Source organism: Anabrus simplex, chromosome 13, assembly GCF_040414725.1.
Source record: "Anabrus simplex isolate iqAnaSimp1 chromosome 13, ASM4041472v1, whole genome shotgun sequence".
Taxonomy (NCBI): Eukaryota; Metazoa; Arthropoda; class Insecta; order Orthoptera; family Tettigoniidae; genus Anabrus; species Anabrus simplex.
In genome coordinates, this window is record NC_090277.1 from 21,587,192 (window position 1) to 21,602,324 (window position 15,133).

Sequence of the window (15,133 nt, forward strand, 5' to 3'; positions counted from 1 at the left end):
CATTTTTATCCTTTGTTCATGTTACGGTCTTTGACACTCAGTTTTCGTTTTATTACACCAACAACGACAAGTGCTGCTATATTCTTCTGAGCAGCTAAAGCACTAGGTAATAATACATACACACACAGCATAACTTTACGAAGCAGATTTTAACAGCTACACTCTATGCAGGCAGCATGTAACTACATGTCAGGCGAACGTGTTCTAGGGCCGCAGGGGAGATGAAGCACGAAGAAAAGAAGATCAATCACTCTATTGATGAGTCCACGCCCAACATGCTTCCTCATCTTTCTCCCAGCACGTTTCTTCACCTTTTCCTTGTTTACTCTCTCCACAGCCATGATAAGTGTTTATAAGCGAAGACAACTCGTTAATTTTAGGTCCGTGATACAGTTTAATTAGTTGACATGTACGGCACTGTCTCACAGAAGGTCTTCTAGCTAAACTCACGTGTTCATGATGTAAACTACACGTTTGAAGCTCAGACAAAACAGGATCTTGAGTCCACTCACGAGGCACCTTATCCCAAATTTTCTTTACAGCATTCGCAGCTACATTGACTAAAAATGCCTTTGGTAATGCATTTAACTCTTCTTCAGTAAAAGTGTTTAGTTTCTTTTTGCATGCATAAAACTTTACGATCGCCTTTTCAACTGCGTTACACTTAGTATCTGTTAGAAATGACATGATGTCTTTACTCTACAAATGTTTCTTTTACACTAAGGTTATTTCGACACTGCAGTTTACATATGTTGTTCACTTCCCGGCATGCACTGCGACACAACCAATCAAAGAGCATGCATACATGTTGTAAAGACTGTTTAGTTGTTTCTCTACTATGCTCTTTCGGAAGAGTTTTAAATGATGGGCACCCCAATTCATGCATGTCGATAACTTCACATGATGATGGTAGAAAATCACGCAACCATTCTTTCTTTTCACAACCCTTTAAAAGAACAAGATCTGCTCTTGACAAATGTGCATTCATCATTAAAGGTAGAAAACGATAAGGTATTCCTTTTTCTTCCCACTTCAAACCTAAATTGTTTTCAATCCACTGAGTCTGCTTTTTATCTTCATCTGTTTGCAAACAGTAAGGGAACGGTGGACTAAATACTAAACTAACAAGTTTTGGTGCCCACAACACACAGCAATCTAACACAGCCACCTCTTTAAACACAAACTTGTTTCCGTTTACTTTAAAGCCTTGCACATCAACTATTAATGTTTTCGTCATGTTTGCACTCCACACTCTATCACTGTTTCCTGAAGACTAAAGCTTTTAGTCAACGAACGGGTTTAAACATGCATGATGACATCATCACTGCAGCACGTGCTTACTCTAGCTTGCCCGATGCGTGATTAAACTTGTTCGAATTAACCGCCACCACATAGAGTACAGCAGCGAGGTAAGCGATGTAAGATGGCAGTAGCTAAAGATGGCAGCACTGTTCTCTCTGGATTAAAGATGGCTGCCTGTCAAAAAGATTTTTTCAAATTATCCGCCACCACATAGAGTGCAGCACTGAGGTTTGCGATGCAATATGGCGGGTGACAGCTTGTCAAAGGTAAGTAGCTAAAGAGGGCAGCACTAAGGTTAGCAATGCAAGATGGTGGATGACAGCTGTGACGTAAAATATTACCCGCAAGATAGCACCACGATGCCCTTTTCATTAAAGATGGCAGCTAGAATTTTTCAAATTAACCGCCTCAAAGGTAAGTAGCTAAAGAGGGCAGCACTGTTCTCTCTGGATTAAAGATGGTGGATGACAGCTGAAGAGCGAGTAGAATTTGTTTCCAAATAAGAGCACGTAGAATTTGCCGCCACCACATAGAGTGCAGCACTGTTCTCTCTAGATTAAAGATGGTGGATGACAGAAAAGCGCATAGGTTTGTAAAGCACGTGGAATTTGCCGCCACCGCATAGAGTGCAGCACTGTTCTCTCTAGATTAAAGATGGTGGATGACAGAAAAGCGCATAGGTTTGTAAAGCACGTGGAATTTGCCGCCACCACATAGAGTGCAGCACTGTTCTCTCTAGATTAAAGATGGCGGATGACAGCTGTCAGAAAAGCACATGGGTTTGTAAAGCACGTGGAATTTACCGCCACCACATAGAGTGCAGCACTGTTCTCTCTGGATTAAAGATGGCGGATGACAGCTGACGAAATTGCCCGCATGATAGCAGCACAGTGCTCTATTGATTAAAGATGGCGGATGACAGCTGTCAAAAAAGCACGTGGCTTTGTTTCCCAACAAGAGCACATAGAATTTTTCAAATTGCCGCCACCACATTTCAAAGGTATCTAGCTAAAGAGTACAGCACTGTGCTCTGTTGATTAAAGATGGTGGATGACGGCTGTCAAAAAAGCGCGTGAGTTTGTTTCCAAACAAGAGCATGTAGAATTTTTCAATTTGCCGCCACCACATAGAGGGCAGCACGGTGCTCTCTTGATTAAAGATGACTGCTGTCATGTGGAATTGCCTGCCACCACATTTCAAAGGTAACTAGCTAAAGAGTGTAGCACGGCGCTCAAAGATGGCTGCTGTCAAAAAAGCATTTTTTCAAATTATCCGCCACCACATTTCAAAGGTAAGTAGCTAAAGAGGGCAGCACTGTGCTCTATGGATTAAAGATGGCGGATGACAGCTGTCAAAAAAGCACGTGGCTGTCAAAAAGCACGTGGATTTGTTTATCTCGAGCTAGTGAGGTTAAGTTGGTAGCACTAAGGTTTAGGCCCGCCAAGATGGCAGCACTGCCGATGACAGGTGACGAAAGAGGGCAGCACAGCGCTCTGTAGTTTAAAGATGGCGGATGACAGCTGTCAAAAAGCACGTGGCTGTCAAAAAGCACGTGGCTTTGTTTATCTCGAGCTAGTTAGGTTAAGTTGGTACCACCGAGGTTTATTCCCGTCAAGATGGCAGTACTGAGGTTAGCGATGCGTTGTTGTCTGTCAAAAAGCACGTGGCTTTGTTTACAAATCTGTCAAAAAGCACGTGGCTGTCAAAAAACACGTGGCTTTGTTTACCTCATGCTAGTTAGGTTAAGTTGGCACTACTGAGGTTTAGGCCCGTCAAGATGGTAGTACTGAGGTTTGCGATGCGTTGTTGTCGATGACAGCTGTCAAAAAGCACGTGGCTTTGTTTACAAATCTGTCAAAAAGCACGTGGTTTTCAAAAAGCACGTGGCTTTGTTTACCTCGCGCTAGTTAGGTTAAGTTGGCACTACTGAGGTTTAGGCCCGTCAAGATGGCAGTACTAAGGTTAGCGATGCGTTGTTGTCTGTCAAAAAGCACGTGGTTGTCAAAAACACGTGGGTTTGTTTACCTCATGCTAGTTAGGTTAAGTAGGCACTAGTGAGGTTTAAGCCCGTCAAGATGGCAGCAGTGAGGTTAGCGATGCGTTGTTGTCGATGACAGCTGTCAAAAAGCACGTGGCTTTGTTTACAAATTCAAATCTCCCGCCAAAATTCAAATTTCCCGGCAAATTTCAAATTTCCCGCCGGCGGCGGAGGCGGAGGCGGCGGCGGAGGAGGAGGCGGGCGGAGGCGTGCGGCGGAGGAGGCGCCAGAACTCTCCCATTATACTACTGGCAGCTTAGTAAGTATGCTGAGAAGGATTTTTTTTCCCTAAAGAGTGTTCGATTCTAGTTCTGCAATGCAGTGTTCTACAACATCAAACTATAGTGTGCTATTCTAGTTGTAATATGTTTTAAACAGCAGTATGTGTTCAAGTCTAAACATGCATCGCTGCAGCTAAGCGATATGCATAAATGTATCCTCAGACATGTTGTATCGTGTATCGTGTTCTAATCTAATGTTAATCACTTATTTAGTGTTTCGTAAACATCAATAAATGTTCTAATTACATGCTGAAGTTAACTACATCGAGTGTAGTGTTCGATTCTAGTCTTGTTATGTTTTAATCACTTCTTTTGCAATCTGATTTTCTTAGAACAAAGTATCCCCTGACATGTTCTAAACACATGTTGTATCGAGTACAGTGTTCTATTCTAGTCTCAATTACTTATTTAGTGTTCTTAACACATCAATCAATGTTGTGATCACATGCTGTAGTTAACGACATCGAGTACAGTATTCGAGTCTAGTCTTGTTATGTTTCAATCACTTCTTTTGTTATCTGATCTTCTTAGAACAAAGGTACCCCTAACATGTTCTAAACACGTTTTGTATCGTGTTCGATTCTAGTCTTGATCACTTATTTAGTGATCTGAACACACCAATCAATGTTCTGAACACATGTATGACATCGAGTACAGTGTTCGATTCTAGTCTTGTTATGTTTTAATCACTTCTTTCGGAATCTGATCTTCATAGAACAAGGGGATACCTTAATATGTTCTAAACACATGTTGTGTCGAGTACAGTGTTCGATTCTAGTCGTAATCACTTATTTAATGTTCTCAACACAACAATCAATGTTCTAATCACATGTTGAAGTTAACAGCAACGAGTACAGTGTTCGATTTTAGTCTTGTTATGTTTCATTTGTAATCCGCAAGTCTAAACATGCGCAATGATTTTATCGCTGCACACTTATGCCTTGGCGATGCACGCTCAATAAAGCTATGCCTTGACAGCGGAGGAGGAGGTATAGAGGGCGGAGGAGGAAGAGGAGGAGGATGAGCCTATAACAGCCACCGCTATCTTGTGTTAAGCTGTTCAGAATTTTAGTCTTATTTTGTTCTCTTAGAACGAAGGTATCCCCAGATATGTTGTATCGTGTATCATGTTCTATTCTGGTCTTGATCACTTATTTAGTGTTCTGAACACATCAATCAATGTTCTAATCACATGTTGAAGTTAACGACATCGAGTGCAGTGTTCGATTCTAGTCTTGCTACGTTTCAATCACTTCTTTTGTAATCTAATCTTGTTAGAACAAATGTATCCCCTGACATGTTCTAAACACGTGTTGTATCACGTACAGTGTTCGATTCTAGCCTTGATCACTTATTCAGTGTTCTGAACACATCAATCAATGTTCTGATCACATGTTGAAGTTAACGACGTCGAGTACAGTGTTCGATTCTAGTCTTGTGATGTTTTAATCACCTGTTTTGTAATCTGATCTTCTTAGAACAAAGGTGTCCCGTGGCATGTTCTAAACAAATGTTGCATCGTGTATCGTATTCTATTCTCTACGATAAAGATAGCAGCACGGTGCTCAGTTGATTAAAGATGGCAGCTTGTCAAAGAAGCACGTAGAATTTCAAATTGCCGCCACCACATTTCAAAGGTAGTAGCTAAAGATAGCAGCACGGTGCTCTGTTGATTAAAGATGGCGGATGGCAGTCCGCAACTACGTGCTTAAGTTAGTTGCCGTAAAGATAGCAGACGGTATTCTGTTGATTAAAGATGGTGGATGACAGCTGTCACGTGGAAAGTTCCCGTCACCACATTTCAAAGGTATGTACCTAAAGATGGCAGCACGATGCTCTGTTGATTAAAGATGGCCGCTATTAGCTGTCACGTGGAAATTACGGCCACCGGATTTCAAAAGTAGTGCCGTAAAGAGGGCAGCATTAAGGTTAGCGATGCAAGATGGCGGATGACAGCTGTCAAAAAATCACGTAGAAATTGCCCGCCACCACGTGCCTATAAGGTTTAGTGTCGTTAAGATGGCAGCACTGAGGTTAAGGATGCAAGATGGCGGATGGGAGCTGTCAATAAAGCACGTGGCTTTGTTTACAAATTCAAATCTCACGCTAAGATTCAAATTTCCAGCCCGTAAGGTTTAGTGCCGTAAAGATAGCAGCACTGAGGTTTAGCCCCGTCAAGACGGCAGCCCTGAGGTTAGCGATGCGGTGTTGTTTAAAGATGGCCGGTGACAGCTGTCAAGAAGCACGTGGCTTTGTTTACAAATTCAAATCTCGCGACAAAATTCAAATTTCCCGCAAAAATTCAAATTTCTCGCGGAAAGAGGAGGCTTCTGCGGAGGGTCTGAGGGGGAGGCCGCAGAAATCTCCAGTCATACTACTTTTGTTGTTACTGATTCCTGCCAAATGGCTTAAAAATTAAATTCGACGCAGTCTCATTGTATCGGTAAGTTTGAAATATACATCTGAGTTGGGTTTCGAGTAATGTATTCCGATTTTATTCCTTAGCCCTAAGATTTTACTGATGATTTTCCTGACTATTTCTTTACGTTTTTATGTTTTAAATTGAGCGTTTCTGAAGCATGAAAAGCTTCACTGTTAAGCAATGACTCTTCCTGGACAAGCATCTTTGTTATTCTTTGTGCATTTCTGAATTCTTGAAGGTACCGATTTATTTTCAGTGATCCATTCACCTAAGTACTTAGATTCCTTTACTCTTGCACTTTTATTCGTATCAGTGGTAAGTTCAGGTGGAGCAGTTTTGATATTTGATATAAAGTTAGTTCTTTCATATGAGATTTTAGTTCCTACTGAATATAATTTATTAGATATTATAGGGAAAATTTATAGCACCGCATTTGTTTGAAAATTGGTGATCCCTAACCGTGGCGAGAGAGGAAGGCCAAATTCTGAACGAAAAGTTAATTTAAAATTTTAATTTCAAGTCTGGACATTCTTATTATTTCCCTGAGATCCTTCTCCTTTCGTGCATATTATGTACGCTTCTTTATCGCACACCACTCAGGTGTCTTGTGTTCACCGTCTACACAGCTCGATGCGTGCCTCTCCCTAGTTTCAGAAGTACCCAAGTACCAATATTTCAAACTTATTGATTTAAAAATTGCATATCATCAACATTTTAAGCATCAATTTCTAGGAATTTCGTTTGGCATCACGAACGGCGTGGCTTTCACTCATGTAGTTATTAATTCAATACTAAAGAACTAAAGTAAATTGTATATTTGCGTATTTGAATGACATTACAGTCTGCGGTACCACTTAATTGGATTACCGTAGAAACTTGCAGAACTTCCTTGAATCACGTAAGAAATACTGCTTATCATTAATCAAAGTAAATTTAAATTACCCATATGCGATTTTAGTTCCTAATGAATGTCATTTATTAGATATTATAGGGAAAATGCAAAGCACCGTTTTTAAATATTAGTGATGTTGATCACTGACCGTAGCGAGACAGGACGGCCAAATTCTGAATAAAAAATTAATTTAAAATTTTAACTTCAAGTCTGGATATTTTTATTGCTATTACATTATTTCCCTATTTTAACTAACAAAACTGATTCTGACCGTATTCGCTGTTTAAAGGATCTGCATATTCCTAGGGATCAGCAGTCGCTAAAGGGAAAAGTCCATCATTATACCAAATGGGTGCAATACGGCCCTGTTCCTGCCGATGTGTATACTGCTTTCGAGGAGACAACAAATATGTGTTGTTGCGAAATCATTTGTAACTGTTGCTGAAGAAGAAGTCCCATTCCTGGTTGTTACGGTCGCTTCAGATTTTGCAAACTTACCTCAGTCTGAAAGGCCAATACCGTTCTTGTCCAGAATTCTCTCTGAAAGTTAACGTCTGCATTTTGCTGTAGAAAAAGAATGATAGGCTATAGCTATGAAACATCTATTTTTACCGTTAGCTGATCAAACATTGTTATTATTCAACTTTAATTGCACCCATGGAAGAATAAAGAACAAGAAGGCCGGACGCAGGAGGTTGGGATTATCATGTTTGAATTTTGTTCTTGTCTATCGTCCCGGGAAAGATACTACTGTGTCCGATATTTTGTCCGAAATCTGTTCATCTTCCTTATCCGTATCAGCTCCATAAATCACGCTGTTATTCAGAGAACTTTGAAAGGTATAACTCCAATTTTATGAAGATCTACTAACACAACACCTCATGATCAAATGCCTATTCACATTAGACCCTCGGTGAATGGATCATAAGAAAAGACGTTCGTGGAAGTAAGTTTGACTCGTTGAGAGGTTGAAGCCTAATAATTCGTAATCTTTGCTCGAACATATAGAGATAACTTGTTCCGAAGGGGCAGATGCCAACTTTGCAGGAACTTCAAACACGATTATTTACGTCCGACTTTGAAACCCCCGTGTAACTTGCAGGACTGCGTATCAAATTGATCTGGCAAAGAATCTAATGACTATTATAGCAAGTCGATTTATAATTTAGAAGACCGATGCGATTGAGAAAATATAGCATGAACCGATTCTTTAGTATTTTATGTTTCCGTACTACATAGTGTGTGTATGGTGAGAAAAACCAACGTTTGGTCTAATTAACTAGTGACTTTATTGCAATAATATAATGCTGATGAACATATAGAAAATTCAGAACGTATGAGAAAAGGTTTGTTGTCTGAAAATAAGGAATTATGTTAAGATCCTGATGTAGATCGCCACAACTCGAAATAAGTCAAATGTACATCTGTAGTCTACGATCAGAACCCAGTTTCCAAGACAATTTTGTACATGAGGAACCGACAGGAGGTTTGGGCGGCATCGTGCTTCCTGAAATGGGCAGCAAGGATAGTAATCGGAAACCCTGACAGTGTGCGCAAACAATCATTGTGAGCGAAAAGTAAGGATACTACTATATTTTTTGTTGTTGATTTTCAGAGAAAATGTGAAATATATAAATGTATAGTTTGTACTTAGATTCACACAGTTCAGTTATTGGACACAAGAAAACTAAATTAATGCTAACCAGCGAACATGGGTTGATGGATAACACATGAAGAAATCAAGCGCAATCTTCTAGGGAGCAAGTGGAGTGTCACCAATGTGCCAAGAAGTCACGTCAAGGTACCCCATTTCTGTGACATCCACAGAAATGACAAATATATCCACATCCAACTGAAAATGGAATCCCAGACTTTGCTCCGAAGATGAAACTAGGGTATTCTGAAATTTGAAATTTGAAATTGTTTGTTCTATATGGCACGAGTACTCACCTGATCTGTTTGGTAGATGTCGTGATAACATGAAGGTGAGATACATTCTCTCAGACATCGAACTCGCGTTATGCCGGTCATGTGTCTGCATGAAGAACTTTGCTCGCACGCAGACTCGAATTCGTGGAATGCCATTTCCTGTAACAGAATATGATTTCAGTGTTCAGACCGAGGGTGGTGTTGTATTACCTGTTATTGGGGTCCCTGTGAGAGAGTCATCAGAAAGATAAGTGTCTATTTTCTTATTTAATTTTCTCCCAATAGTTCCAAGTTCTATCGTGGTTAATAGTGCCATACTGAGAGAATGACCAATCAGACAAGTAGGTCCCAGTGATGCTGGCTGATATTTCTGTAATAAATGTGAGGTATTTCAGCCGTAATGTAGGTTGAAAACCAAATGCTTATACAAATACTGGTCAAATGAGTGGGAAGACTGTATGCGAAAATTCAAAATTTTCTACTTCACTGTTTTGATGTAGATGCAACAATCTGCCTGGCATATGCTCACATTTAAAACTTCATTAATGAATTTAATATCCATTCATTGCTATAAATATGTTTAATCGGGAAATGAATTAAATCAGTACGAAAATAATAGAGTAAACTGAAACAGATGAAGTAATTTAACCCTGCAACTGGCAATGTTAAGCCTTGTCGTGGCAGCCATATTTACTTCTATAAAACAAAATATCCTCGAGGTAACAAATAAGTTGCATACATGTTTTGACTACAAAAATGTACAGTCTGTTCAAATAAGTGCAATTTCCAAATTCTAAACAGGAATAATAAAACTTTTGATCGTATCTACACAAATGAAACGTGTCACAAGCAATGATATTCAGATTGTCAGTAATGTAGTATTTCGTATCTCTGGTAGGTGAGGTAGGTGTTTCCTTGAAAATATTACGTAAAATATACCGTATTCCTTGCTCGTTGTTACGTATGACAGGCTCGTCAGTGCTTTCACATTCCGATATTTGGTGCGAAGAAATAGCTGAGGCACATTTCGAATCTGAGTCCCTTGGTTCATTCTCAATATCCTCAAAGTCACATCAGTCACTTCGATCTTCGAAAAAATCTCACCATACTTCATCACTAATATTTCGTGATGAAGGCGACACTCCGGAGGTAAACAGATACTTTTACCTAATGCATGGTTTTTCACGAAAGTATGTAGGAATGTGACTTACCTAAAATTAGAGATATCAGAAACATTTATTTCACATACAGTTAATAGTTTTTCCACAATAATAGTTTGGCATTTTTTGAAATTTTTAATCTCATTTTCTTCGTGAAATTTAATTAAAATATTAATGGAAAATTTTAACTAGGTACATAATACTTCTTTTAAAAGCACTACGTATCGATATTTCTGTGTATAATTTATATAAGGAGTAATATCGTACTAATGTTTATGTAATTTTTATGTTCCAAAATTTTGGAGTTAAAAATCCCTACTACTTGAAAAAATGTTGCAAACAAAAATTTCATGCACAGGTTTCCTAAGTAGTAGACCAAAGTTCTTTCTAAAACAATGGTTGCTGCGTCAGCATTTTCGCACGCTTTATTGAGTGGTGTAGCTATGAGTGTTCTAGGTCGTTGATCTAGTAGTGTACCTATGAGGGTTCTTACCCGGCTTCAATGACTTCTCGGTGAGCATAAGACGCGGAATAACGTCATAACCTTGCGCACGAGAGCAAGCCTAACCTCACAGACTCCTTTGGAGAGGCCTAATTCATCAGCGAATGATTTGGAGTATTTTTTTAACTAGGTAAGTTTATGACGTCATACCCTTACGTACGAGGGCAATACTAACTTCATGGGCCACTTCGAAGGAGCCGAGTCGATAAGGTCACGGATCTCGTTGGAGGAGCCAAATCGATCGGGCTATCTTGGAGGAGCCAAATCGCTTAGGTGACCTGTCAACTAGGTTAAGACGTCATTATGACGTGTTAACCTAACCTTGCGCACGAACGCTAACCTAACCTGAGACAGGCTCTTTACGGGCTCCCCTTGGAGGAGCCAAACGGGCGAGGTGACATGTACTGTACGTGTGGTTTACACGCGTGTTAACCTAACCTTGTCCACGAACAGGACCTTTGCCGTCTCCCGTTGGAAGAATGACGGAAGTGTGACGTAATAAACGCGGGTGATTTAAAATGCATGCTTATCTTCACATAACCGAACGCGCAGGCCTTCTCCTGACAGAGCTGTGACGACACAGCGTGGGTGATTTGAAATGCGACTGCTGCCTAAGGGTGCATAAAGTTATAGCCTTACGTGTGCCCATTCCTTGTCCCTTGTCTCTACGGTATTAGGTTTGTGGTGAGATTAATCTGTCATGATGGATTTTTATGACTGGCTGCCCTTCCTGACGTAAACATCAGCAGTGAAGATAATAAGATGAAATAAATGATACACTGACTGACAGTGACAATGCAACACCAAGGAGGAGTGGTTCGAAAGGGATGAAAGTTGGGGAAAAAACAGAGACGGCACGGATGAATAATTGATGTTTATTTCAAACCAATATGCAGGTTATCCTCCTCTGCGAACCATGTGACCTTGCCGCGGTGGGGAGGCTTGCGTGTCCCAATGATGCAGATAGCCGAGCCGCAGGTGCAACCATATCGGATGGGTATCTGTTGAGAAACCAGACTAACGAATGGTTCATCGAAAGGGGGGTAGCAGCCTTTCGGTAGTTGCAAGGGCGGCAGTTTAGATGATTGACTGATACGGCCTTGTAATAATACTCAATATGGCTTAGCTGTGTTGATACTGCTACACGGCTGAAAGCAACGGGAAACTACAGCCGTAACCACCTCCCGAGGACATGCAACTCTCTCTGTATGAATGATGTACTGATGATGGCTTCCTCCCGGGTAAAATATTCCGGAGGTAAACTAGTCCCCCATTCGGATCTCCGGGTGGGGACTATACGAGAGGGGGCGATCATCAGGAAGATGGATACTGACATTCTGCGAGTCGGAGCGTGGAATGTTAGAAGTTTGAATCGTTGTGGTAGGTTAGAGAATCTGAAAAGGGAGATGGATAGGCTAAAGTTAGATGTAGTTGGTATAAGTGAAGTACGTTGGCAGGAAGAACAGGATTTTTGGTCAGGCGACTACCGAATTATCAACACGAAATCAAACAGGGGTAATGCAGGAGTTGGTTTAATAATGAATAAGAAAATAGGGCAGCGGATAAGCTACTACGACCAGCATAGTGAAAGAATTATTGTCGCCAAGATAGACACCAAACCAATACCCACCACAATAGTGCAGGTCTATACGCCTACTAGTTCAGCGGATGATGAAGAAATTGAAAGAATATATGAGGAGATAGAAGATTTAATACAATATGTCAAAGGTGACGAGAATCTAATTGTGATGGGAGACTGGAACGCAGTGGTAGGCCAAGGAAGAGAAGGTAGCTCAGTAGGAGAATTTGGATTGGGACAAAGGAACGAAAGAGGAAGTCGGCTGGTTGAATTCTGCACTGACCATAATTTAGTCCTCGCCAATACTTGGTTCAAACACCACAAACGACGGCTGTATACGTGGACGAGACCTGGAGACACTGGAAGGTATCAAATAGACTTCATTATGATTAGGCAGAGGTTCAGAAACCAGGTGTTGGATTGCAAAACTTTCCCAGGAGCAGACGTGGTTCTGACCACAACTTGTTGGTCATGAAATGCCATCTGAAGTTGAAGAAATTGAAGAAAGGAAAGAATGCAAAAAGATGGGATCTAGACAAGTTGAAAGAAAAGAGTGCGATGGATTGTTTCAAGGAACATGTTGCACAAGGACTAAATGAAAAGGCCGAAGGAAACACAGTAGAGGAAGAGTGGAGAGTCATGAAAAGTGAAGTCAGTAGGGCTGCTGAAGAAATGTTAGGAAGGAAGAAAACATCAACTAAGAATCAGTGGATAACTCAGGAGATACTAGACCTGATTGATGAACGACGAAAATACAAGAATGCTAGAAATGAAGAGGGCAGAAAAGAATACAGGCGATTAAAGAATGAAGTGGATAGAAAGTGCAAGGTAGCTAAGGAAGAATGGCTGAAGGAGAAGTGCAAGGATGTCGAAGGCTGTATGGTCCTGGGAAAGGTAGATGCTGCATACAGGAAAATCAAGGAAACCTTTGGAGAAAGGATGCTTGATGATGCTTGTTGTTTTAAGGGGCCTAACATCGAAGGTTCCTTTGGAGAAAGGAAATCTAGGTGCATGAATATTAAGAGCTCAGATGGAAAGCCACTTCTAGGGAAAGAAGACAAAGCAGAAAGATGGCAGGAGCATATCCAACAGTTGTATCAAGGTAATGATGTAGATAATTTCGTTCTGGAACATGAAGAGGCTGTTGATGCTGATGAAATGGGAGACCCTGTTATGAGGTCAGAGTTTGACAGAGCTGTGAGTGACCTAAATAGGAACAAGGCACCTGGAATTGATGATATTCCCTCTGAATTACTGACTGCCTTAGGAGAAACCAGCATGGGAAGGTTATTTCATTTAGTGTGCAAGATGTATGAGACAGGAGAAGTCCCATCCGATTTTCGGCAGAATGTTGTTATACCTATTCCCAAGAAAGCCGGTGCTGACAGGTGTGAAAACTACCGCACTATTAGTTTAGTATCTCATGCCTGCAAAATTTTAACACGTATTATTTACAGAAGAATGGAAAAACAAGTTGAAGCTGAGTTGGGGGAAGATCAATTTGGCTTCAGAAGAAATGTAGGAACACGTGAAGCAATCCTGACTTTACGTCGGATCTTAGAGGATCGAATCAAGAAGGACAAGCCCACGTACATGGCATTCGTAGATCTAGAAAAGGCATTCGATAATATTGATTGGACCAAGCTATTTATGATTCTGAAGATGATAGGGATCAGATACCGAGAACGAAGAATTATCTACAACCTGTATAAAAATCAGTCTGCAGTGATAAGAATCGAGGGCTTTGGAAAAGAAGCAGCAATCCAGAAAGGAGTGAGGCAAGACTGCAGTTTGTCCCCTCTCCTTTTCAATGTTTACATAGAACAGGCAGTAAAGGAAATCAAAGAGAAATTTGGAAAGGGAATCACAGTCCAAGTAGAGGAAATCAAAACCTTGAGATTTGCCGATGATATTGTTATTTTATCTGAGACTACAGAAGATCTCCAGAAGTTGCTGAATGGTATGGATGAAGTCTTAGGTAAGGAGTACAAGATGAAAATAAATAAGTCCAAAACAAAAGTAATGGAGTGCAGTCGAACGAAGGCAGGTGATGTAGGAAATATTAGATTAGGAAACGAAGTCTTAAAGGAAGTAGATGAATATTGTTACTTGGGTAGTAAAATAACCAACGATGGCAGAAGTAAGGAGGACATAAAATGCAGACTAGCACAAGCAAGGAAGAGCTTTCTTAAGAAAAGAAATTTGCTCACTTCAAACATTGATATCAGAATTAGAAAGATGTTTTTGAAGACTTTTTGTGTGGAGCGTGGCATTGTATGGAAGTGAAATATGGACGATAACTAGCTCAGAAAGAAAGAGAATAGAAGCTTTTGAAATGTGGTGTTACAGAAGAATGCTGAAGGTGAGATGGATAGATCGAATCACGAATGAAGAGATACTGAATCGAATTGGTGAGAGGAGATCGATTTGGCTAAATTTGACGAGAAGAAGAGATAGAATGATAGGACACATCTTAAGACACCCAGGACTTGTTCAGTTGGTTTTTGAAGGAAGTGTAGGTGGCAAGAACGGTAGGGGTAGACCAAGGTATGAATATGACAAACAGATTAGAGCAGATGTAGGATGCAATAGTTACGTAGAAATGAAAAGGTTAGCACAGGATAGGGTGGTATGGAGGGCTGCATCAAACCAGTCTATGGACTGATGACTCAAACAACAACAATGCAGGTTACACAATGCGCACGGCATCGACTCAGTAGGATGTAGGACCACCGTGAGCGGCGATGCACGCAGAAACACGTCGAGGTACAGAGTCAATAAGAGTGCGGATGGTGTCCTGAGGGATGGTTCTCCATTCTCTGTCAACCATTTGCCGCAGTTGGTCGTCCGTACGAGGCTGGGGCAGAGTTTGCAAACGGCGTCCAATGAGATCCCACACGTGTTCGATTGGTGAGAGATCCGGAGAGTACGCTGGCCACGGAAGCATCTGTACACCTCGTAGAGCCTGTAGGGAGTTGCGAGCAGTGTGTGGGCGGGCATTATCCTGCTGAAACAGAGCATTGGGCAG

The 15,133-nt window shown here is 40.9% G+C and overlaps 1 protein-coding gene across 5 annotated transcripts in view; it reads right to left on the bottom strand.

Moving 5' to 3' along the window:
• The window catches only part of LOC136884905 (uncharacterized), a 119,676-nt gene that overhangs the window by 84,117 nt on the left and 20,426 nt on the right, over positions 1 to 15,133 (bottom strand). For all 5 annotated transcript variants that reach the window (XM_067157210.2, XM_068230113.1, XM_067157209.2 and 2 more), the window contains exon 2: positions 8,886 to 9,023. In XM_067157210.2, the coding sequence (XP_067013311.1) occupies positions 8,886 to 9,023 (138 nt within the window). The remainder of the gene's footprint in view (positions 1 to 8,885; positions 9,024 to 15,133) is intronic.